The sequence below is a fragment of the Myotis daubentonii genome, chromosome 8 (genome assembly GCF_963259705.1).
Source record: "Myotis daubentonii chromosome 8, mMyoDau2.1, whole genome shotgun sequence".
NCBI lineage: Eukaryota > Metazoa > Chordata > Mammalia > Chiroptera > Vespertilionidae > Myotis > Myotis daubentonii.
The window spans coordinates 90,703,229-90,729,855 of NC_081847.1; the positions used below are offsets into that span (position 1 = coordinate 90,703,229).

At 39.9% G+C, this 26,627-nt stretch overlaps 1 protein-coding gene and 1 long non-coding RNA gene across 10 annotated transcripts in view; one reads left to right on the plus strand and one right to left on the minus strand.

The window, feature by feature from the left end:
• Positions 1-788: 788 nt before the first annotated feature.
• On the minus strand, positions 789-3,859 carry LOC132240047 (uncharacterized). Its single transcript, XR_009454214.1, has 2 exons — positions 3,543-3,859; positions 789-2,013 (listed from the first exon to the last, which is right to left on the minus strand). It is a non-coding gene; the product is annotated as an uncharacterized LOC132240047 (long non-coding RNA).
• Positions 3,860-3,915: 56 nt separating this feature from the next.
• Positions 3,916-26,627, plus strand: part of TRAPPC8 (trafficking protein particle complex subunit 8) — a 74,232-nt gene continuing 51,520 nt past the window's right edge. For 2 of the 9 annotated variants that reach the window (XM_059707384.1, XM_059707385.1), the window contains exons 1-6: positions 3,919-4,386; positions 11,274-11,468; positions 14,919-15,002; positions 21,496-21,585; positions 22,863-23,037; positions 25,095-25,248. In XM_059707384.1, coding sequence (XP_059563367.1) covers positions 4,230-4,386; positions 11,274-11,468; positions 14,919-15,002; positions 21,496-21,585; positions 22,863-23,037; positions 25,095-25,248 — 855 coding nt within the window. In that variant the 5' untranslated portion in view covers positions 3,919-4,229. Of the gene's footprint in view, positions 4,387-11,273; positions 11,469-14,918; positions 15,003-21,495; positions 21,586-22,862; positions 23,038-25,094; positions 25,249-26,627 lie in introns of those variants that run through there. The other 7 variants (XM_059707387.1, XM_059707386.1, XM_059707388.1 and 4 more) reach the window with 5 other exon arrangements.

A 26,627-nucleotide genomic window follows, 5' to 3' on the forward strand; every position in this document is an offset into this window, starting at 1 on the left:
TTTCTCACATACAAAATAATATTGCAACTTTTCCTAAGTAGGAAATCAAGGGGCTATGATAGTAATCAATATGGCATGCAACTGTATTTATTTATTTTTAAAATATATTTTTATTGATTTTAGAGAAGGGAGAGGGATAGAGAGATAGAAACATCAATGATGAGAGATAATCATTGATTGGCTGCCTCCTGCACACCCCACACTGGGGATTGAGCCCACAATAGAGCATGTGCCCTGACTGGGAATCGAACCCTGACCTGGTTCATAGGTTGACACTCAACCACTGAGCCAAGCTGGCCGGGCCTGTATTTATTTTTAGATCAAATCTTGAGAAATAAAGTATTTATAAACTGTTTGCGGTTGAGATGTTCAATATTTCCACCCTCCCCCCATCTTAGAAGTATGAGTGAAAATATATATTTTTACTTGCTGCAGATTAAATTAGAGGAAGCTATATATGGAGGTTAAATATCTATAAGTATAAAATAAAATTATGGGCTTTAGAATGCAAAATTATGGTTATGATTCATTCTTAATATAATTGAGAAATAGATGCCATCTTTTGTAATCAGAATATTAATGTTAATAAGTTGTCTTAAAACATCCAGTACAGTAAATAAAATAAAGTATGGGCCAATATGCAGATTATATACTTAAACCTTTCTTTTTTTAGTGTTTTAAAGTAGCATAACAAACATTTTCCAGCTGAACACACTTTAACGTGCAACTTTTCTGGGCACCCCCTGACCTCCCATTCTCTGAGTAGGTGTCTCCTTTGAAGAAATGTATTTAGTAATTAGAATTGTTTTTATTGGGTTTTAAAGCCAGTACTCAATAGCACCATCTACTGTTAACACAGTGAAATTTAATAACAGTGGAAAGAATGTTATATTCTCAGATCTTCACGTTGAAACAAACACAAGAAATATTCAAACCCCAAATTTCTAAGCTTACAGATAAAGAAAGCGAGGCTCAGAAAAGATAAGTAACTTGTCAAAAGTCACAGATAATACTATTGCAAACTAAAATTTCTCTAGGTGCTTTCAAAGCAAGGAAACATGGAAAAGCAATTTATCGTACTGATCAAGTCTCCAGGGTTAAAAACCACGCTGGCTGTTGATGGCTCCCGTGCTGACCGTCTTTCAGCAAGTTCATCAACGGCTTGGTGCTACCGTTTCTACATCTGAAAGCTGGTGACACAACCTTTTGAGGGTTTGTGTGAGAAACAGAAGTAGGGGACAATGTATATAATGTACCATGCTTGATATACGTGTATCAGTAGTGATGACATTATTTTTATTCACAAGTGGTAGAGCTGCTTTTAAATCCAGATGCTTCTGGTTTCAATGTCTGTGCTGTTTAAAACTGACCACACCAGCCAACAGTCTTATTATATGTACAAAATAAAACAGATCATGAACATTTGCTAACACAGCATGTAAGCCCATTGACATTCTATAGGATTCTTTGATTTTGGTGAAGAAGAAAGCTGAGCCTCACCTTCAGTACTTGGAAGACAGATCCTTAATTTCTTGTCTTATTTAGTCCAGCAAGCTTCCTTTCTTTTAGTCATAGAAGCTGTCCTCTTGGCCTTGAGGGTGTGCACATTGCCAAGGCCTGGCCAGTCATAGCACCGAGTTTGTCCTGGACACAGAGAATGGTCCAGAGGACATGGATGCAAAAAGAGCCAGTGTCTGGAGGAGTCAGAGACACGAGAGCAGTGTGGTATCTTTGGCCCCACGCAAATACCTTCCGCAGGGTACCTCCTTCTTAATCCAGCGTGCTGGGGACCCTGGACTGTTATCCCATCTTTGTTTTCCTCCTCTTCATGAGCCCCTCGGAACCCATGTCTTCCGGTCTCCTTTGGAGATAGGTGTGACCAATAGGCTCACTGGAGCCAATGGGATACGAGGGAAATTGTTGAATGCCCTTTCTACAGTTTGCTGTTACACCATCAGTCCATGTTTCCCAATGTGTCAGTGACTCAGCTCTAACGTTGAATGATAGCAGCACCTGAGGAAATGGACACCTTGGATTCACTGGGAAATAAATGGGTTTTTACAGTGAATCACTCACGGAAAACCCTGCGTGTGAATGTGCTGGGAGATGGTAAAGTCCAAGCAGAAGATCACTCGAGCTCAGCCACGAAAAAGGAATGAAGTACTGATTCATATCACAACATGGAGGAGCCTTGAACACATGAAGGTTCAAACACATGAAGGTTTCTGACTATACTAAAAACCACTGGATTGTATACTATAAAGGGGTGAATTATAGCTCAAGAAAATAAATTTAAGCTAAATTGCCCTTAAGGATCCTTCTTTAAAAATGTAATACAGCCCTAGCTGGTTTGGCTCAATGGATAGATCTTTGGCCTGCAGACTGAAGGGTCCCAGGTTCGATTTCGGACAAGGGCACAGGCCTGGGTTTTGGGTTGGATCCCCAGTAGGGGGCGTGCAGAAGGCAGCCAATCAATGATTCTCTCTCATCATTGATGTTTCTATCTCTCTCTCCCTCTTCCTTCCTCTCTGAAATCAATAGAAATATATTTTAAAAAAATGTAATACAGCTTGTTTTATCTTTAGTGTAAAAAATAAATCGCCTTTTTACTTTTTGAATTGAGTACCAGATAAAGTAGTATGCTTGCCTTTAGGAACCCTGTTTCTAAAAATATGTCTTTTAACTCATCACATTCAATTGCATGAGATTCTTACATTATAAAATGCAAGGGAATGGCATTAGAGGTATTCAAAAGGGATCCTATGTACCCCCGGGGATGCAAGAAAAATTTCCAAGAGGTGCTCTGGCACGGATAGTTTTAAGAAAATTAATTTCCGTATCCTCAACGTGCAGGTTATTACCTTTTCACAATTGATCTGTGGCTAAAGCGGCCATGTCGTTACCATTCCTCAGTTTACAGAAGGAAGTCATATGTCTCACCTGTCCTACGTTCCTACCATCGCACAAACCTCACGGGGTCAAACAACCCGACAATTTGCGTTACTGATGTTGGGGAAACCTCCTTTATATCAAGGCACCATAAACCGCCATGGAACATGGCATTTTCCCTTGCCTTGTGCTTTTGGCCCATAATTCAGAAGCAATGCAGACAACTGAGTAACGCTATGGTAAAATTCATCCCGTTCCCTTCTACCCATTCAGAGGAACAATCTGTAAAAATGGAAGCCAGGGATGGAAGCCGGTCCAGGACCTCACAGCCCCCGCAGCACCGCAGGCGCAGGGCGTTCCCCTCCACCCCGTTAACTGCAGGGCACGAAGGGGCGCACAGGGCTGTTCTCGGGTTCAGTTCGCATTCGTGTCACTGTGTTTCCAAAAGGCAGGCTGTGGTCAAACGACGCGTGGCCTGATCAGGCCGCTCCAGGGGACCCCCACGCCCCGGGCTGGTGTGAGAGTGTGGGGGGCAGGGGGTAGAGAGGGAGGGCGGGGCAGTACCCCCTCCAGGGAGCAGGTGCCCTCGCCGCTGCACCGGGAGCGTGGGAAGGGCCGGGCAGGGCTAGGCGAGCGAGCAGAACACCGTTTACCTAGTTTCCCAGAGAGCCTTTGGGGTCCCACAGAGGCCGGGGGGCGTGGAAGGCGGGCGGCGCCCTTGCCACTGGGACAGCGTGGATCCTCCGCGGGGGCCCGCCCGGGGCCCCCGCACCGCGCTGGGCTCCGCCGAAACCCGGCGAGTAAAGCGGCTGTAACACCGCCTATCGCCTCGCCTGGCCCCGCCCACCACGCCTGTAGCCCCGCCCCAACCCCGCCCAGCGGGAGGGTGCCAGCCGCCACACGACTTCCGGTGCTAGCGTCCAATCGGCTTCCGCCGCTCCCCACTTCCTTCTCCTCCGCTCTTTCCCCGCCCCCACTGCCTCCGTCAACGCCGTCACGTGAGAGGCGGGCGCGGGGGCCGTCGGGACTAGTTCTGCCGGTGGGTCAGGGTTCGGCCTCAACATGGCGGTTCCGGTCGGGCCGTGACCGAGGTTTCGCGGTCGGAAGGACTCCCCGGGGCTCGTCGGCGTGTCCGCCTCATGGGTGGGACGTGAGCCGCCGTGGCGAGCGCGGAGGAGCGACGGTGACGGGGCGGGGTCGGCGGCGTGGGCCCCGGGCGCCGAGACGGCGGAGTCGGGTCCTCGGGTTGGTCTCGAGGCTTCCCTGCGGGGCCCCGCCCGGCCGGGCTAGGCCGGCGGGCGGCGGCCGGGGCTGCTGCCGCCGCGGGGCGGCCGTGAGCGATGGCCCAGTGCGTGCAGTCGGTGCAGGAGCTCATCCCGGACTCCTTCGTGCCCTGTGTCGCCGCGCTGTGCAGCGACGACGCCGAGCGCCTCACTCGCCTCAACCACCTGAGCTTCGCGGAGCTGCTGAAGCCCTTCACCCGCCTCACTTCCGAGGGTACGTGGTCCCCTCCCGGCCCCCGGAGCGTCGGCGCGCGGGGCCGGGAGCGGGGCGGGGGCGGGCGGGGCGAGGGCGATGTTTACAGCCCGGAGGGCGGCGCGTGCTGGGCGGCGGGGCCGGGAGGGAGCCTGTCGGGGCCGCGCCGTCCTCCCCTCAGTCCCTCAGGACGCTTCCTTCCCGCCTCGCACCTGCCGCCTGTTCGGTGGTTCCCGTCACGGAAACGGGAGCCGCCGCGGGGGGCGGGGGAGCTGTCGGAGGGAGGCCGGTCCGGAGCGAGCCGCGGAGCCGGCCCGGCTGTCAGACTGCACGCGGGGCCTGGCTTTGAACAGCAGCGAGGCGCCTCTCTTTCTTTCTAAGCTCCTGTTTGCTTATTTTGCTTTTTTTTTTCCTTCGAAAACTTAAACTTTTTCTTATATTCCTATATCATATTTTACTTCTCCAGAAAATAAAAAAAAAAGTGTTATGGAAATAATAGAACTTGACACAGCCTCTGCCTAATGGGCCAGGGAGGAAGAAGAAATGGTTCATTGAGTCTGGATGGAGTCATCTAGATGTGTAGGGAAGGGAAAGCCCTAAAATTTGGTGTTTCAGATCGAAATTAAATCATTAGTAGAAATGTGTCTTTTATTGAGGAGGTACCTGATTTTTTACAGCTTTAGACTGCAGTGGTTCTGAACCTTCTGGCCCTTTAAATACAGTGCCTCCTGTTGTGACCCAACCATAAAGTTATTTTCGTTGCTATTTCATCACTGTGATGAATCGTCATGTAAATATCTGATATGCAGGCTGGTCTTAGGCGACCCCTGCGGAAGGGTCGTTGGACCGCCAAAGGGGTCGCGACCCACAGGTTGAGAACCGCTGCAGCTTAGAGTCTTTATTAGGGAGGGGGGGGGAATAGGTGTCACAAAAGCCCAGGTATGATTATCCAGTGCCTTCATCTGTACCTCGCAAACGGAACCTGGGGAAGCGTGTGTGAAGCGAGGGCTTCATGCAGCGCGGCTGTGCACGTGGACGCAGCGATGATGGGGATGTGGTTGTGGGGACCTGTGCGCGGAGACGGAGCCATAACCTGCCGCAGGCCACCCTCCGGGCGGGCAGTGCCTGTCGGTTCCCGTTTAGTTAGTATTGGAAGGGGAGGGAAGGGTCCGCACAGCTTTTGGGAGCCCTCGGGTCCCGTCGGCCTGCGCCGTGGCCAGCTCCTCCGGGCCTGCCCTGAGTCAACAGGAACAGCCAAGTGCCCTACATTCTTCAGGGCTTTGAGAGGCGTGTGTGCGCTCTCCTGCGTGGTGAATAAGTAATAATGCCAGTACCCGATACCTGTTTTCCGAAGCTTTCCTCCTGTCGTCCTTAGGAGCTCCATGGGGCAGATAGTGGTGTCCTCATTGCACATCTGAGGACACGGAGGCAGGGAGCTGACGTGCCCGGTCTTACAAGTGGGAGAGATTTACACAGGCCCTGTGACTCCAGACAGGTGGTCATCTTACCTCCTGGCATATTTTTTTATTTTTTTAAATATATTTCTTTATTGATTTCAGAGAGGAAGGGAGAAGGAGAGAGGTAGAAACATCAATGATGAGAGAGAATCATCGATTGGCCGCCTCCTGCACACCCCACCCCCACACTGGGGATGGAGCCCACAACCCAGGCATGTGCCCTTGGCTGGAATCGAACCCGGGACCCTTCAGTCCGCAGGCCTGCGCTCTATCCACTGAGCCAAGCCGGCCAGGGCATCCTGGCATATTTAGAATTACTCACTCACACTGGGCAGCAGCACTGTCCAACAGAGATATAATGTGAGTCACGTATATAATTTAAAATCATCTAGTGTTCCTGTGATAAAAAAGTGAAAAGAAGCAGGTGACATTAGTTTTAATGACTGATATGCATCTTATTTAACCCAGTATTTCCAAAATGTTATTTCAACATATAAGCAGTATTAAACAATCATTTAAAAAAATCCTCACTTGAGGATATGCTGTTTTCTGCCCTTTTTTTTTTTGAGGATATGTTTTTTTTCATTTGAGAGGAAGGGAGAGGGAGAGAAAAAGAAAAACATCAATTGGTTGCTTCTGGCAGGTGCCCAGACCTGGGATTGAACCCACAACCTGGGTATGTGCTCTGATTGGGAATTGATCTGGTCACCTTTTGGTGTGTGGGGGCTCCACTGCAACCAATTGAGCCACACAGGTGAGGGTTAAAAAGATCTTAATGAGGGGGCTGGGCGGAGTGGGGCAGAGGAGGGAAAAATGGTGGACATTTGTGATACTGTCAACAATAAATAAATAAAAAGCAACCAATGAATGCATAAAAATAATGACTTAATTTTTATCTGAAAAACCAGATTTTAGGACTTTGCCTTCTCTATAAATATAGATGACCCCATCTAGATTAAATTAAAAACTTGTTCTAATTCCCTGGCCCATTAGGCAAAGGCTGTTTCAAGTTTTATTATTTCCATAATACCTTTTTCTTATATACTATTTTTTATTTCCCAAGTTTATTTGAACATGGGATCAATTTTTCAGAAACAAGCTCTTAACTTTCTTGAGGAAGCAGTATTCCATAGAGCAGCATATACTGGGAAATATTACTTCATAGTAAAGTATTCAAGATACGATCTGGTAACCTATAAAATTAAGAAAATGGTAGATTTGAATTTCATTTTTTTAACTTTAATGGAATTTTATTGACTTTTTTTTAATTTCTCTTCCATCCTCATTTATTCTTCCTATATCCTCTTTCACACCCCTTCCCCCTTTTCCGGAAATCACCACACTGTTGAATTTCATTTTGAAACTGAGATGTTATATGATATACTAGTGACCCGGTGCATGGATTTGTGCACATTGAAAGGACATTAATTAGAAGGTAGCCGGCGGGGCGTGCCTGGGCGAGATGGGCCGGAGACCCAACTGTCAATCTCCTGCAGTCTGGGGAGTGAGTGGGGTCCCTCTGGCAGGTGGCCTGCGGGGATTCTGCTGAAACCAGCTCTCTGACATTCCCCGCGGGGTCCTGGAGTGCCAGAGGGCACTCTGCAAAGTTCTTCTGCTGCCAGGTCCCCGCAGCTCAGCTGCTCCTGCGTTGAGCATCTGCCCCCTGGTGGTCAGTGCGCATCATAGGTACTGGACAGTTGGATGGTTGCTTAGCCTTTTATATAGATAGATAGATAGTCTCCTTTTGTGCAGTTATAATCTTTTTTAAATATATATTTTATTGATTTTTTACAGAGAGGAAGGGAGAGGAATAGAGAGATAGAAACATCGATTCAGCTGCCTCCTGCACACTCCCTACTGGGGATGTGCCTGCAACCAAGGTACATGTCCTTGGCCGGAATTGAACCTGGGATCCTTTAGTCCTCAGGCCGACGCTCTATCCACTGAGCCAGACCCGTTAGGGCAGTGCAGTTAGAATCTTAACGAAGCCTTGATATAATTTAGTTCTGAAGCTTTTGAATTTAAGAGCATTTCTCTTAATTATAATTAGCTCTTATATTGTGATATTCCTGTTTCTATTATTATGTAACAAATGACCCCCAAACTTAGTACCTTAGAAACAAAAGCATTTATTGTTTCTCATCAATCGGAGTGGCTTAGCTGGATGCTTTTGGCTCAGGGTCTCTCTTGAAGTGGAGCTGTCAGCAAGAGCTACAGTCATCTGGGGCTTGAGGATCCTCTTCCCAGCTCACTCATGGTTGCTGGCAAGTTTCACTTCCTCACTGATATTGGCCTGAGACTTCAGTTCTGTGCCATGTGGGCCTGTCCATAGGCTCCCTGAGTTGCTGTGGCATGGCAGTTAGCTTCATCCAGAGGGAGTGATCAGAGAGAGAGAGAACCAGGATAGAAGCTGTACTCTTTATAACCTTATCTCAGAAGTGCTATACTATTGCTTTTGCTGTGTGCAGTTGGTCACACATAGCAACCCTAGGATGTGGGAGGTGACACAAGTGTGTGTAACAGGAAATGTCAGGATCATTGGGGGCCATTTCAGAGACTGGCTGCCACACCTGTTAACTCATTTCTGGATTTATTAGTAGGGTTACCTAACTGATAAGCCCATTCTGAATATAGTGCAAAACTAGAGCATCCTTTTTGTGTTAATACTTATGAATACTAAAAGATATCTGGCCAATTTACAACTTTGAGAGAGGTTTATATATATATATATATATATTTAATATATATATTTATTGATTTCAGAGAGGAAGGGAGAGAGAGATAAAAAACATCAATGATGAGAATCATTGATTGCTGCTTCCTGCATGCCCCCCAGTGGGAATGTGTCTATATCGGAATTGAACCAGACCTCCTGATTCATACGTTCCACGCTCAACCACTGAGCCACACTGGTTGGGCTTGAGAGAGGTTTAATACACACATGGCTACTCACGTTATTCAACAATTATGAACTAACTTTAAGGAAAATACTTGTTTCTAAAAATGTCAGAAATGTACCATAGTATTTCTTGTTTTTTGGTTTCTCTGTTTCATAGTTAGACTAGCTGGGAAGTTTAATTAGGGAGAGAGCTCTGTGTGTGTTTAAGTTAGAAAAAATAAACAGTTATAGAAGAATGCAGAGAATACAAGAAACATCCAGCTTCCCACTACCCAGAACCAACAAATATTAACCTTCTTATCATATTTACTTTGTGTCTTTTTCTTTCCTTTGAAAAGAAACCAAACATTAGAGATACCCTTGAAGTCACCTTTAAACCTTTCCTTGGTCTCATTTCCTTCCTTCATAGGCAACCATTATAATGGAATTTGCATGTATTTTATTTGTACTTTTGTACATATATTTATAATACAAGTGCACATATTTATTCCATATAGTTTTTATAAACTTTTGTTTTATTTTTTTTTAACTAAAAGTTTAGAAATCAACAGAGGTTCACAGGAAACTTAGGAAGACAGTTTTTACAGATGTAACCTTATTTAAAATATAGGCAGGCCTGAAATTAAAAGTTTAGTATAAAGCATTTTCCATTGGGAATAAAAGTGTTATTTTATTTTTTTATTTTTTTAATATATTTTATTAATTTTTTACAGAGAGGAAGGGAGAGGGACAGAGAGTCAGAAACATGGATGAGAGAGAAACACCAATCAGCTGCCTCCTGCACACCCTCACTGGGGATGTGCCCGCAACCAAGGCACATGCCCTTGACCGGAATCGAACCTGGCACCCTTGAGTCCGCAGGCCGACGCTTTATCCCCCGAGCCAAACCGGTTTCGGTAAAAGTGTTATTTTTTATGGGTAGGTATCCAAAGCCAGTTTTCCAGAGTTGCCTCTTATTTGTATACAGTGATTCATGATGTTCTTATAATAGTGTGTTATACCTGCTGCCTGCATCACCTCTTGAACACTTCACTACATGATTATGTATGTGCCAGGCATGGGGCTCAGTGCTTTACATTTACTATCTCATCCAACAATATCCCACGTACATCTTTAAAACGCTGTGAAGTAGGTTTTAGTCACGTTACAGGTGAGGAAATTGAAGAACAGAAAAGTTAAAAGTTATTTAGGGTAACCTGGTTAATAAGTGGTGGGTTGGGATTAAAATAAAGTCTGACTCCAGCCGTTGCTGATTTGGCTCAATGGATAGAGCGTCAGCCTCCGACTGAAGGGTCCCGGGTTTGATTTTGGCCAAGGGCACATGCCCGGGTTACAAGCTCGATCCTTAGCAGGAGGTAGCAGATCAATGATTCTCTCTCATCATTGATGTTTCTATCGCTCTCCCCCTCTCCCTTCCTCTCTGAAATAAATAAAAAGGTATTTTCTAAAGAAAAAAGAGTCTGACTTCAAAAATTGGACCTTAATATAATGGGCTGTTCTAATACTTCTCCAGAAACTGCTTGAATATATTTTATGAAAAGATATGCTCACATTTCCTACTGTGCACTGTGGATACTGTCTCAGTATAATCTCCTAAGAACCTACATCTTGGCCTGACACTCTGAGCCACTGGTTATAAATCCCATGGACTTGAGGCAAGACCTGTAACAGGGTAGCGGCAAGAGCTATTGGGGATGGGAGAAGGGATTTGGGTGTTGATTTTTTTAAATACGCTTTATTTTTTAGTGCAGTTTTAGGTTCACAGCAAAATTGAGGAGAAAGAATAGAGAGTTTCTGTATACCTTCTGTTCTAGTACCTTCCCACTATCAACATCCTAGGATTTTTTTTTTAAATATATTTTATTAATTTTTTACAGAGAGGAAGGGAGAGAGATAGAGAGTTAGAAACATCGATGAGAGAGAAACATCGATCAGCCGCCTCCTGCACACTCCCCACTGGGGATGTGCCCGCAACCAAGGTACATGCCCTTGACCGGAATCGAACCTGGGACCCTTCAGTCCGCAGGCTGACGCTCTATCCACTGAGCCAAACCGGTTTTGGCAACATCCCAGGATTTTTATGATAGTACAATAGTGGCTGAGAATGCAGGAAGCACACTCGGGGAAGTAGAGATTCCAATGCACCATTTAGCTCCCCTTTCTTCCCCTTTACTATTTTCAGCGTTGATATCACAGACTTCACACTGCTCTGGACAGCCTTAGTGTGAGGTGAGAATTAGCAACGTGGCATGTATGGTGGTTGGTCCCTGGCAACTCTAAACAGGAAGAAGGAAAATACATACTTACTGTAGGGACATGAGCAGTAGCATTGCGAGAGAAGGTTAGACTGTCTGGCTAACCCTTTTAGTTATATGAGAATGTTGTAAGTCAGTTGTATTTATGGAAGACTGTTCCACTAGGAATTTCTGGTTTCTGATTTGATCATCCTTTTTGTTTGTAAAACATTAACCCATTTTTTTTTTTTATTGTTGTTATAGTTGGGTTGTTATGAATTGTGTAGAATTAATTTCATGTTTTTTTTCCCCCTAAAGTTCATATGAGAGATCCTAATAATCAGCTTCACATAATAAAAAATTTGAAGATAGCAGTAAGCAACATCATCACCCAACCGCCTCAGCCTGGAGCCATTCGGAAGCTTTTGAGTGATGTTGTTTCTGGCAGTCAGCCTGCGGATGGACTAGTAGCTAATGTGATTACGGCCGGAGATTATGACCTCAACATCAGTGGTATGTAATAAGGTTTATTATTTTTAAAAGGAATTTTTCTTTTTTTAGAAACAGTAAATTCTGTAACTTGGAACTCATTTAACAAACGCTTACCTGCTTACTGAATAATAGATCTGGAATACAATGTTGAAAATAGCAGTTACTGCTTCTAAGGAAGTTATAATCAAACTAGAGGCCCGATGCACGAAATTCATGCAAGAGTAGGCCTTCCTTCCCCTGGCTGCTGGCACCGGCTTCCCTCACAGCCCCGGCTTCATCCCGAAGGTCCTCCGGTCTAATTAGCATATTATGCTTTTATTGTTATAGCTAGATGAGTAGGCAGCCATTGAAACTGAATTACATGATTTTATTTTTTCATAATAAAATTGATTTATAGTTCTACTTGTGAAGCTAATAGATGCTCCATGAAGGCATGGACTTTGGCTCTTTATTTTACTCCTGGCACCTAAAGTAATGCCTAGAACATGTATATAATAAATATTTCTTGAATGAAAGAAAAATGGTAGATGAAAAACGACATATTCTTTTGTGACATAAATAGTACTATAATTAAATAGTACTATAATTAATGTATGGATAAATATTTAATATTTTCTGAGTGCTTTAGTGATAAATATTTTCTTGATAAGATTGGTGGGTGAGATGATATATTAATATGTAAAGTGAGTTAGCAGTATTTGGTGTGACTCAATATGAAAAAGAGGGACATGGGATAGGTTTTTAGAGGGAAAAGATTAAAAGTACATCATTTAATCAAGATATTTCAGTAGCCTAATAAAATAATCTTTTTAGGTCAGTGCAATTTGTAATATAATATTTTAATTTATTTAAAATAATTGCATACCATATTTAAAGATTGTGGTAAACATACTAAGAACTTAAGTGGTTTGTTTTAGGTCACAAAGTTAGTTGGTTATACTTGTATAGATAGAAATATTTGTAAAATTATTTTGTTTAAATGTTCATAATTTTTCTCCTGTGTTAATTACAGCAAGATACATTGATAATTTCAAGTTTAGACTATTACGGTTATCTTTCCATATCAAAAGATCGCCTTTCTGAAGTCGTCTTCTACTCCATGGGGAATGATGTCCTTCAGTGGGAGAGAGAGTTGGGGACAAAAAATCTAGATATTGCAATGGTTTGTGGCTCTCCAAAGGACTGTGGTACATAAATAGATGCACAGCACGTCTGTGGTATTATTTAAAAGTGTTTTTTTGGGGGAAGAACCAGTTAGGAAAGAAAAAGGCTCATGGGGGAGATAATGAAATAAAAGTTGCAAAACACCATTCTTCTCCATTTTGGACTGATTGCTGTCCAAGGCCTGCTCCACAGCTGTCATCTTTGGGATTTCCTTCCCTCCCCTTCTCTGTAGTCTCTCATTCATATCTTTTTTGGCATATTTCCTGGGTTTGGTGAAGGACATCTCCAAGTACCTTCCTAAGAAACTGCTGGGAAGGTAATTTTTTTGAGAAATGAATGTCTGAAAAGTTTTTTTCTTTTATACTTGATTATTGATTGGTAATTTCACTATATATATTCTAATTTAGAAATAATTTCTCACAGAATTGTTTCACTCCTTGTAACTTCTAGTATTGTAAAGAAACTGTATGCCATTATGATACTTCTCCCCTTATTCCCTTCAACTTTTAGAAGCTCTTCTGCATATTTTGAAATTTCATGTTGGACCCGATTTAACTCCTTTTTCACTCATTGTATTGTGTAGCCCCTTTTGATAATCTGGTCATGCATAATCTTTAATCCTGAGAAATTCCTTCTGTTTTTCTTTTTCTTTGTTAATTTCTTTGTTGTTTTCTTTGCTCTTTCTAGAAGGATTACTGTTAGCTGGATGTAGGACTTCCTGAGTTACTCCTCTGATGTTTTCATCTTCTAATATTGTCCATCTCCATCTCTTAGGTCTTTATGTTTTACTTTCTGGGGGTATCCTTGATTTATTTTCTATCTTCTATTGAAATTTTAATATTCCCTTGCTCTTGATTTTTCTTTTATTTTTAGAAAATACATTTTTTATTGATTTCAGAGAGGAAGGTAGAGAGAGAGAGAGAGAGAGAGAGAGAGAGAGAGAGAGAAGCATCAATGATGAGAGAGAATCATTGATTGGCTGCCTCCTGCATGCCCCCCACTGGGGATTGAGCCCGAAACCTGGGCATGTGCCCTCTCTAGGAACCTGTGACCTCCTTGTTCATAGGTCGACGTGGTTACTGAGCCACTCCGGCTGGGCTGATTTTTCTTTTTGTGGCATGTAGTTCTTGTTTCCTATTGTGGTAACTTAATTCTGAGAATATTAATAAGTTGTTAAGTTTTCGTCTCTTACGATTTTTCTCTCATTTGTATTATTTTTCAGTTTGTTTTGTTCTCTCTTTCATATTGGAATCTTACCTCAAATGTCTGGTGAGCCTGTGGCATTATTTTCTGTTTCTAATTGAAGCATTAAAACCCTGACTGGGCATAACAAAACTTGTCTTCTCTATTGGGTAGTGAGACTGTAATAGGCTTGAATGTTACCCTGCTTTTATTACTCACAGTTCTTTAATATGGGGTCATTTATTTTCTCCAGAGTAAGTTTCTCAAATCTGATGCCTGGCTGCTAGAGGTGGGCTTATTTTTTTAAATGATGTATTAAAGTGGTTTGATAGATAGTTTATAGGAACAATATGGTCATGATTTGGTTGTGAGAAATTATTTTATCCAGCTGACTGGCATGGCTCAGTGGTTGAGTGTCAACCTGTGAACCAGGAGGTCACAGTTCAATTCCTGGTCAGGGCGCATGCCCAGGATCTGGGCTTCATCCCCCAAGGGGGACATGCAGGAAGCAGCTGATCAGTGATTCTCATTATTTAATGTCTCTCTCTCTCTCCCTCTCTGAAATCAGTAAAAATATATTTTTAAAAAATGTCCTGTATGTTAATATCTATTAATAAAATGATTGCAAAGTAATAGTTTAAAAATTTAGTTTATCCAGTTAAATTACTTATATTCTCAGGCCCCTGCTAACACTCCACATAAGGAAGGATTGAGTGCTGTTTGTCTTTAAACACAGGTGGAGGCACTGCTTTATAGGCGATGCCTTTAGGCAGATTTTAAAAAGAACCCCCGGTGGTTTGGATAAGCTACATCGAAGAAAAAAACAGTTTCTTCAGCTTCTCCCTGTTCCTGCTTTAAGACATCTCCTATGTCGGTCTTGAAGACTGAGAATGTGATACGCTGAAGCACTGAATGCATTATAATAAAATTCCGTTATAACAGTGATACTCTAGAGATGTATGAGTGATTTCATCCGTTTCAAATAAGATATTCTCTATGTCTAGAAAAGTACTTTTAATTTTTGCCATTAATGTGAGCATACTTTTTACCCATTCTATTTAAGAAATACATGTTATATCTTTACTTCATGAGACTAGCTTATCAGTGCCATGTTTTCTTCATCAGATCGGTCAATTAAAGCTAGTGTTCCTTGGTACAGTAATTGGAAAGACACATTGATGGAAATGAAAGAATCCTCATTAAATACAGGTATTTTCTATATTGGTCTGAGTTTTCCAGATTGTTCTCACTCTACTCCTTGCCTATTATCTTTTTTCTACTCAGCTACTTAAAAAAAAAAAAAAATATTTGTCCCAATTAACATGTCTGCCTAATTTTTCTAAAGCAGAGGCAGTCTGGTGATGCTTGTGCAACTTATGTTATTGATCCTATCTATTGTTTATTGTTTACTCTTGATTTACATTATCTTCTAAATCCAGATATTGTTTTAGAATAGTATAATTTGGGTTACACCTTGTTTTGATAAGAATGTTTTTTCCTACTTTTTTCTCTGGAGAGTAGTCATGTGTAAACACTATTTTAGAGGATTGTTTAAATATTCTTTAAAATTTTTTCCTAAATTTTTATGTAAGAATAAAAAGCATAAAGAACGCTTTTAAAAATGACAATTATTTAAAATGTCTAGTGCAATATAAGAACTTAGTGTTCTTATTTTTCCAATATCTTAAAGTATTTTGCTATTTTTCATCATCCTGTGAATTATTATCAATTACTGTCAACTAAGTGCAAGAACGATGAAATTGCCTAGATGATACAGTAGTGAAATAAATCATTACTACTATATCACCCTTCAGTTTTAAATTTTGTGTTGCCCAAAGTATATTGCATCTTTTTATTTTACATACCAAAATTGATTTTATTGGTGGCCTTTTAAAATGTTTTTATCTAAGAATAATCTGTTTCTTCTAATAGCTTTCCTCTTTGTTGTGATCTTTGTCATTTCATACCAGTTGCTTTCTTTCAGTTTTTGCTAATTCATGGTTTTCTGCTTAAAGGTTAAAATAGGTCAGAAAAAAAAGGAAGCATATTGGAAACATATTGAAAGTTTTGGGTTGTGTAGGTGCTACTTTTCAACAGTCGTCTCAGCATTTTCTTTCAAGAAGTTATAAAGGAAGAATAAAGACATATTTGTAGCCATTATCTTTGTTTTCATCTTTTTTCCTTTGAACGCAGATGAGTATAGAGAACTTTCATTTTTAGTCCATATTGGCAAAGAAAATAAATTTGACAGTGGAAGACACAATTTTTCACAACTAGCCAAATCAGAAATGAGGGCAGTGTAACAGTAGCATTCTAGACTAGCACTGTCCAGTAGAAAATTGTGAGCCACTTACATAGTTTTTAATGTTCTATAGCTACAGTCCTATCTAATAATAGACAAACATGGTAATTAACCGTACCTTCTCTATGCCTCCCATGTGCTAATCAGCACAATATGCAAATTAACCAAACCAATATGGCGGCCAGCAGCCACGCAGCTGAAGCGAGCAGGAGGCTTGCTTGCTCCAGTGATGGAGGAAGCCAAGGTTCCCCGCCTGCCACGGCCCGGCTCTGAGCTCTGAAAGCAACAAAGTTTCAATTATAGAAGCTAAACAAACCCCAGATACCTGCTTTCAGCAGGCCCTGGCCTCAGGGCTGGAGCAACCGGCTCTCAGCAACAAAGTTTCAATTATAGAAAGTAAATAAATCCCAGAAAAAAAGAAAAAAAGGAGAGGCTGGGAGCTTCAGTCGCAGGCCAGCCTGAAAACGGCCCTCAGCCCCTCACCCAGACTGGCCAGGCACCCCAGTGGGGACCCCCACCCTGAAGGGGGTGTGGCTAGCCTGAAAACAGCCATCAGCCCCTCATCCAGGCTGGCCAGGCACCCCAGTAGGGACCCCCACCCTGAAGGGGGTGTGACCAGCTGCAAACAGCCATCAGCCCCTCACCCCGGCTGGCCAGGCACGCAAGCGGGACCCCCACCCTGATCCAGGACACCCTTCAGGGCAAACCAGCCGGCCCCCACCCGTGCACCAGGCCTCTATCCTATATAGTAAAAGGGTAATGTGCCAACTGACCCTAACAGCAGAAAGACTTGGAATGACTGGTCACTATGACACACACTGACCACCAGGGGCAGACGCTCAATGCAGGAGCTGCCCTCTTGTGGTCAGTACGCTCCCACATGGTGGAGCTCTGCTCAGCCACAAGCCAGGCTGATGGCTGCCAGTACAGCGGTGGTGGTGGGAGCCTCTCCTGCCTCCTCAGCAGTGCTAAGGATGTCCGACTGCAGCTTAGGTCTGCTACCCGCTGGCAAGTGGACATCCCCCGAGGGCTGCCGGGCTGCCAGAGGGATGTCTGATTGCCAGCTTAGGCCCAGTCCCCCCCGGGGAGCAGGCCTAAGCCAGCAGGTGGTCATCTCCTGAGGGGTCCCAGACTGCTAGAGGGCACAGGCCGGGCTGAGGGACAACCCCCCCCACCCCCAGTGCACAATTTTTTGTGCAGCGGGCCTCTAGTAAAGAATATTAAAAAACACGTGAAGCCTGGCCAGTGTAGCTGAGTTGGGCATCGTCCTGTGCACCCAAGGGTTGTTAGTTCAATTCCTGGTCAGGGCACATGCATGCCCAGGTTGTGGGCTCGATCCCTGCTTGGGATGTGCAAGAGGCAGCTGATGAGTGTGTTGCTCTTACATCAATGTTTCTCTCTGTTTCTCTCCCTCTCCCTTCTTTCTAAAAATCAATAAAAAATCTTGTTAAAAAACAGGTGAAATTAATTTTAATACTATATTTTTCTTAATCCAGACTATACAAAATATTATTTCAACGTGTAATTGGAAATTTTACTTTTTTTGTACTGCCTTTGAAATCTATATCACATCTTGATTCAGACAAGCCACATTTCAAGTGCTTGCTAGCCACATGTTGCTAGTGGCTAACTACTTACTGGACAGTCCTGCAAAAAAATTTTACTATTTTTTTTTTTTTTTTTGCTGTGCCTTTATTCTGTAAATAATCTGTAAAGTGAATAAAAAATACAGTAAAATATCAAGGGTCAGTTAGATCCAGTTAGTAAATGGCAATGACTATTTTTTCCTGATATACTGAGGACCAAAAGGAATATAGTTTGACTAGAGGACAATTTATTTTTAAAAGATCTTCCACTGTGGTGTCTTAGAAATTTAACAATAGGGCGTAAATAATCATGACCCTCATCTCTTTGGAATACTTTGATTTTTGCTGATTTTTCTGAAAATATTTGATTAGAAATAGTCTCCTCAAGAATAGTTCTCATGGGTGTTGTGAAAATATAAGGTTAGTATTTCTTCGTTTTTAATATTACCTAAGATCTTTTATGATTTGCAAAATGCTCATAAGTTTTATGATTTCTGATTTCAGTTTTTTGTAGCTTTTATATTAAGATTCTTTGTATTAAACAGTATTTTCTGATAACCATAATGTCAGATATTCTTTACTTTGAGGCTATACATTTATATAATTAAATATTTTACATTTAATTGTTTAATTCCTTTCCTTTATTAGGACATTTTTATTCTGAATATATACAGGGTGGGGCAAAAGTAGGTTTACAGTTCATATGGAAAATAATAAACTGTTTTATCAACTAAATATTAGGTTTTGAATATTTATGTAATGTTCTAAATATATTTAAAAAATAAATCCTCTGTCATTTCAAGAAAATAACAATAAATAATACTATAAGAATAAACTGTGTTTTGTGTCCTCACAACTGTAAACCTACTTTTGCTCCACCCTGTATTTAATTTTGGTATATCTGCTACTGTTTATCTAAAGTTGCATAGTCATAAGTGCCAACCTTATTTGTAACATGTTAGTATTTCTTAGTTTGATAGTGATTTTCTGGCACTTTCAGCTTTTGTATATGCCTAGGAAGGGTAAATACGTGATTTACAGGTGATGCTTATATTTAGGACATTCGATCTTTTTCACCTGCAGATTTGGGGTCAGTAAGTACTTTTGGTTTCAGTAGAATGAGGACCCAAGTTACTCTCGGTTTAACTCACTGCTGTAGCCCTTGTTAGACATTTGTTGGGAATAGTAATAACCTCATGGCTCAGAGCACTGACACTGAAAAGGGAACAAAGAAGGATGGCTGGGAGGTAGCCCATCCTGTTGTTTTTCTGGCCCTTCGTGCCTTCCTAACCTTCCTTACCAAGACAGAATGCATTCTGCACAGAGAAGCTGGTAGGATAACATGGGTGCTCTTTAAATTCCAAAGAAAGAACATACAGAGGTGGAAAGGGGTATGGGCAAAGTACTAATTTCATCCCCAAATAAGTATAAGAGAATTTATTAAGGGAGAGAATCATAACTAAATGTTGAAGTCTTTTGTTAACAGAAGACATTTTGGGTTACTCGACAGTAACAAGACTATTACGTTTTCCACTTTCTACAAAAATGTCATTTGAAAAAAAAAAAAAAAAAGGTTGCCCTTGATTTATTGGCATGTAAAGTAACTGAAGGAGGACTTATTAATTAGCTCCTTAAGGAAATAAAAGGCTGAAGGGAAAATTTACTCTCTCTTTGTGAAAGTGACCTTCTTGAAAGATAAAACCCACTTTTGCCATATATATTTTTAAAACTTTCCTTTGTTTTTCATTTCCTTAGTGAGTACCCAGTATCTTGTTACCAGTATTTAGAAAGTATTATTTCAATTTAAGAACTCATGTGTGTATACTTGCTTTTTTAAAATTTAACTTTATTTTGAAATATACATATATTTTTATTGATTTCAGAGAGTAAAGGAGAGAGAGATAGAAATATCAATGATGAGAATCATCGATTGGGTGCCTCCTGCACGCCCCTTACTAGGGATGGAGCCTGCAACCCAGGCATATGGCCTGACCAGGAATTTCGGTTCACAGGTCGACGCTCAACCACTGAGCAACACCGGTTGGGCATAATTTTTGCCACTTTTTATATAGATTATAATATTTCTGGGAATGTTTTTCTTTTTCTGTAGCAGTGAACATGAAATTGTTACACTAATAGCCCTCCTAAACAATACTAATATATGGGTTATTCTCATAAGGCATTGGTTGGAATTAAAGGTTTGTGTATGTATGCTACCAGGTGAAATACGCTATTTGGTCACGCTGAATAGCTTTTTTCTCTTCAACCTTCCCACTCATTTAATGTAGTATTAAACAGGAAATCTATTTGCTGTTTTCAGTGATTAAGATGAAAACAAAAAATACATATGACTTGGTAATCAGCTTAAGAAACTAGGAATAGAGTGTCCTTTCAGAAATACTGTGATTTAGATCCCTGGTTGGCAAACTGTGGCTCACGAGCCACATGGGGCTCTTTGGCCCCTTGAGTGTGGCTCTTCCTAAGCCTTAGGAGTGCTCTAATTAAGTTAATAACCATGTACCTACCTATATAGTTTAAGTTTAAAAAATTTGGCTCTCAAAAGAAATTTCAATCGTTGTACTGTTGATATTTGGCTCTGTTGAATGATGAGTTTGCTGACCACTGATTTAGATAATCTACTTAAACCTAGTGAAATGACTAAGTTTAAGTTCAAATAAAAAATGTTAGCCCTAGTTGGTTTGGCTCAGTGGATAGAGCACCAGCCTGTGAACTGAAGGGTCCCGGGTTTGATTCCAGTCAGGAGCACATGTCCAGGCTGTGGGTTTGTTCCCCAATAGGGGGCTTGCAGGAAGCAGCCAATGATTCTCTCTCATTGATATTTCTATCTCTCCCTCTCCCTTCCTCTCTGAAATCAATAAAAATATATTTAAAAAAATGTTAGAATAGTTGTAATGTAAAATGCTTAGCATGGAACAAGAGGGATTTGATATTTTAAGAAACACTTAATATACATGTATACAAAAAGTGAAAACACCTATCTTTTATATTTGATTATAAGGTAAATATGCTTTGAAATTCCATTTAAAGAGGTTTTGTTACTGTCATAGTCAAGTAATTAAGTTACAAAGTAGTGTTTGTCAGCCTTGCCACTATTGACATTGAGCCATATAATTCTTTGAAGTGGGGGCTGTCTTGTTCTGTTTATTGTAGGATGTTTTGCATCATTCCTCTTTCCCTTGATGCCAGTAGCACCCTGTCCTCACTCCCAGATGTGACAACCCAGAGTATTTCCAGACATGGCTAAATATTTCCTGGTGGTTAAAGCCACTCTCAGTTGAGAACCAGTATTCTGAAATGATATCATTTATGACAATGTGACTAGTGGCAAGAACGCAAAACTGTACTTCTAAAATTGTTTTACTCATGTAGGTGATATTTAAAGCATTAATAGGTAAGTAAATTGTGGGATTATTATGTAGGTTTGGGAATAAATCAGTTTTATATTTGCAAATATAGGGTGTGCCAAAAAATGTATACATATTTTAACAGCTGATTCTATTACATTTTGAAAAGAAAATGTATTTTAATAAATACTGCCTTTATAATCAAAGTGTGTATACATGTCTTTGGGACACCCCCTGTATGTACTCCCATATATGAATGTATTTGTGTATATGGCTTTATACATACAGATACATCATATGTATATATTAAATAAAGCACAGGTGAAAATGCTTGTTTATTGCTAGAAATTACTAACTTATGCCTTTAAGGAGTGTGGACTTGAAATTTTGTCTGTTGTAAACTGATTCTATTGAGAAATTTTAACTGTTTTGTTTATGATTAATTTTAGCTACTACTCCATGGTTTGAGTCTTACAGAGAGACCTTTCTTCAGTCAATGCCCGCATCAGATCATGAATTTCTGAACCACTATTTAGCGTGTATCCTTTGACCTTTTTGTTCTCTTAAAATCAAATGTTTTGAAAGTTACTAATCTCAAAAATAGTTATATGAAGTCAAAATTATTGAAAGGATATAGAGAATGTGGTTTTTAAAAAATATATATTTTTATTGATTTCAGAAGGGAAAGGAAAGGGAGAGATAGAAGCATCAATGGTGAGAGAGAATCATTGAATGGATGCCTCCTGCACACCCCCTACTGGAGACCAAGCCTGCAACCCGGGCATGTGCCCTTGACCAGAGTGCAACTCTGGACCCTTCAGTCTGCAGGCGGATGCTCTATCCACTGAGCCAAACCAGCAAGGGCTGGATTTTTTAAAAAGTGATAATGCTTCAGAAGTGTTCGTTATTGTTGTGTTGTTAAGTGGTGTCCTAGATAGGGATTGGTGTAATAAATTAATTTTTGATTATAAAATAAGAATACTGAGGGATTGTTTATTGTTTTTATCCCCCAACTCAAGTGGTTTATGCATAATAAGTGTTTTTTAAAATAATATGTTTTTAATTATTTTAGAGAGAAAGGAAAGGATAAGGAGAGAGAGAAAGACATCGGTGTGAGAGATACACATTGATTGGCTGCCTCCTGCGCGTCCCTTACTGGGGATTGACTGAAACCCAAGCATGTGCCCTGACCACGAATCGAACATCGACCTTTTGGTGCTTGGGATGACTCTCAACCAACTGAGCCACACAGGCCAGGGCACGCGTAATAAATTATTAAGCCATTTTAGAAAGAGAAAGTGTAGACCGCAGTGTTAACTGGCTTGTGAAGATTGCCTCAATATAATTGCTTTTGCAAAAGCTCATATTTAAAAAATTTTTCAGTTTTTTAGTAAGCTGTTTTGTAGCTATTAACCTCCTTTGACAGTTAATGGGTTTTTTTAGTTTCTTTAATGAGATTACAGAGAAAAGTTAAGAGGTAGGATAGAATATGAAACTGCAGGGAAATGGAATGGGGAGGAGCAAGTTTCAGCAGAATTGTTGGATATATTGGTAGTTGTTCGATTTTGATATTGTCCGTTTTTATTTTCTTGGATTTCCATATTGATATGTAAATGACCTAACAACTGTCAGGAAAAAATCTTTATGATTTAGAACCTTGAATAGTATTGAGGTGTTGGAGACACTATTTTGTGCTTGCTGTGAAAACCTATGATATCAATTTCTTTGGCTCAGAAATTATCTTCCTAAGTTTATTTTAATAGGATATTTTTATCATTGAGTGCTAAGTGATAGTTACCTTAATGTGGTTTATAAGGTATGCTGGTTGCATCGTCTAGTGAAGCAGAACCTATGGAACAGTTTGGAAAGTTGTCACAAGAGCAGCATCGAATTCAGCACAATAACGACTATTCCTACCCCAAGTGGTTTATACCAAATACACTTAAATATTATGTACTCTTACATGATGTAAGTGCAGGAGATGAACAGAGGTAAGCTTTCCATTTTTAATTAAGAGATTTTCTTCTTTTAAATGATACAACTTTAATTTGAACATGGTTTATTTAAATTTTAAGTATATTTTTCATCTGAGAAAGTAAAAATTTAGTAAAAAAAATCATATAACTATCTTTTATTTCAGAGTTATATTCAATAGCTGAATCATTTTATGTTAGATTTCATATGCTTACCCAAACTTTTCTTTCACTGTGAATCTCTATTAGCATAATCATTGTACACAAGTGCTTGCCATTTTACACCTATATGTCTAAGGTGTTATTTCTTACTTTATATATAAAGTTATTTCTCACTTTCTTTTTTCCTTCCCAGTTTTCGTCTGACTTTTCACTTCCTGGCTGTTGCTTATAGGCACTTCATTTTTCACTCTTCACTCTCTTGTCACTTTATATTTTTAGCCTTGATGTTTTTCACAACCTCAGAAACACCCAAACATTTCTTTCTTATGTTCCCTTTGCTATTAATTATTAGTGATTTGCTGTAGTCCTTTTATCTTTCAAGATAAGTGAATAACATATCTTTAAAAATTTCTTAAAAAATAAGATAACACTAAAAGCGATGTTACTTACGGAGTTGACTTTGACTTTTGGTTTAAGATGTGTATCAAATCTTTTGTTTCTCACTTTTCTGATGTCACAGTGACATTTACAATATGCAGTTAAGTAATTATTTCTTGCCCTGATTTTGAGCACAAGCCATCTTTTTAATAAATTTTCTCTATAAAAGCAAAGAATTATTTTGAGGATTACTAATCTTTGAAATCATAAATAATCTGTAGCCTATAGGATAAAGAATAGGAATAATTTTGAACTGGCTGTTAAGATTAGTTTCTGTCAGTTAAATATGTATCTTCTAGGACATTTAAGTGGTAGTTCGGGTATTAGTGATTCATATGTTTAGCAGTATCATTGGTAAATCGAGTTTAGTTTATTGTACTTGAATATATGTACATGCATGTATCCTTATATCTGTGTTTATAGAAATTTATAACTACTTTACTTTTCTAGCCTTAATTTTATAGTATGTACTATGGTTTAATTGTGTGCTAGGCTTGTTATTTGCATAGTATTAGCAATTTAAACATGATATATAGGGGTGTTTTTTTTGTTTTTGTATCAGATGGCTGATTGACTAAAAAAAAAAAAATACCTGTTTTGTTTGTTTGTTTTTGCATCAGATGGCTGATTGACTAAAAAAAAAAAAATACCTGTTTAAAGTAGATTAGCTCTAAGTACCACAATTTCATTTTCCATCAGAATGTACTGTTTGCTTCTTAGGCTGTTTTGTCATTTGAATTATTTTGTTTCCCACCAGCGAGGAGGTTTAGCTAACATAAAGTATGGAAATCAAAATGCTTTTTGTTACATTTGATATATTGCTCATGGATATAGTTATTATACATTTTGTAAGAGAAATGGAATGATTTTATGTAATACATTCTATGGCTGCTCTTCTTGAGTTTCCTCTTCCTTCTGTACTGTGTCCCTTTGGAGACAGCTAAGTGAAGGGTAAACTGGCAGCTAAAGATTTGTAAGTGTGGGGTACTATACTTTTCTATTTTAGCACTTGGGTTTTTGATAAATGTCTGTTCTCTAAGACAGAATTTCCCAAAGTCATATTTCTTGAAATCCTCAGAGTTGAAACAGTTAACAGTACTGTTTGCTGTTCTTTGTAAATTCATAGTGCACATTAATAAATGGAAGACTTAGAGATGGTTTGTTGCAAAGAAACGGACTGTTTACTGTAATTTCCCAAACTAGTTTGACCGCCAGAACTCTCTTTGAGTAACATAGGAGTAGCTTGCAAAATTTTATTCCCATGAAACACTTTGGGAACCCTGCTTTATCCAAGCTAGATGAATTTCAGTTACGATCATTATCTTTGTTTTCAGTTGAAAATTAGTCTATCTCTAATTTTCTATTCTGCCCTTTTAGGGGATTATTTTTACATCATCTTAAAATTATTTTAGTATCTTTTATTGCCTAAAGTCTGCTCCCTACTTACTACAAACGTTTTTAATTTTTTAATTTAGAGCTGAATCCATTTATGAAGAAATGAAACAGAAATATGGAACTCAGGGTTGCTATTTACTTAAAATTAATTCTCGAACATCTAATCAAGCATCAGATGAGCAGATACCAGATCCTTGGAGTCAGTATCTTCAGAAAAATAGTATTCAAAACCAGGTATATGTAAAAAACAACAATGAAGCAAACCATAAAAGCTCTATTTCAGTTTTATGACATAATGGTATCTGTAGAATTTTTTATATCTTAGTTTAACTAATATAATTAATAATATTTATTTTGGAATCTGGCTAGCTTTCATTCATCACCATGTGAACTCTTAAATCAGTGGTTCAAAGCTATTTTTAACTAATAATAATCCCTATGTTACTCCTTTCAGGCACATACTATCAATGTTAATTGATCTTTTTTCCTTAAAAGATGAAAAGTGAATTACACATTGAGAATTGAATTATGTACATTTAATTCATTATGAACACTTACAGTCAGTTCTTTATTATTCACATGCTCTGGGGTTGCCTTCCTTCATTTTCAACATGCTGTTCTTATGGCCACCTTTTAGAGCTCATACTTTTTTAGGTGGTGGGTGCGCTTTTTTCCATAACTTTCCGTGATTCTTTTCCTTGGAATTTTCAGGAAGTGTTGTTTCTTCCTCATCTTTCTTAATCTAGAGTTCTATACTAATGTTAACTTTTGTCTGAAATGGGTTGGTATATGGTTTCACACGGTCAAACTTTCTAAAAATATATGTTTTTATTGATTTTTTTAGAGAGCAATGCGAGGGGGAGAGAGTGAGAAATATTGATGAAAGAGAAACATCGATAGGCTTCCTCCTGCACAACTCCTGTTAGGCATCGATCCCACAGCTTGGGCCTGTGCCATGACCAGGAATTTAACTGGTGACCTCTTGGTGCATAGGACTAGGATCAGTCCATTGAGCCACACCCATCGGGCAACACACTGTTAAAAAAGCATTGTCTACCGCTTGGTAGTAAATAGTCAAATGACAAGTTCCTAAGATTAGTTAAGATAATCCAGAGTTGACTGTTTTTTGTTTAGAAGTAGGATTTCTTAAGTAAATGGAAAATATTTTTATTTCGTATAATTAAATAACATTATATTCTCTTTATGTGAGCTTTTAAAAAATATCAATTATAAAGTTTAACTTTTGATCTGCTGTAAATATTTAATAATCTGTTTATTTGCCCTTTTTGATCCACATATAGTTCTGAACTGATATTTGCAATATTAAGATGGTTACTGACCTTCTTTAAGATAATGCTGGGGGAAGGTAGAAAGAAAGAACCAGTTGGATGTGAAGGGGCTCTGTTTTAAAATGGTCCTAAGGCCACACTCAGAATAGGAATAGTAGTGGAATATTCAGTTTAGAGCCCAGTGTCTAATGTTGAGAAGGGCAACATAAGTCAGACTGTTCAGTTTGAGAACTTTTAACACAAGACCAGAAGTATCAACAGTTCTATAGCTTATAACGCTAGAGGTCACGATTGGAGGATAGTTTAAACGTTACTGAATCTAAC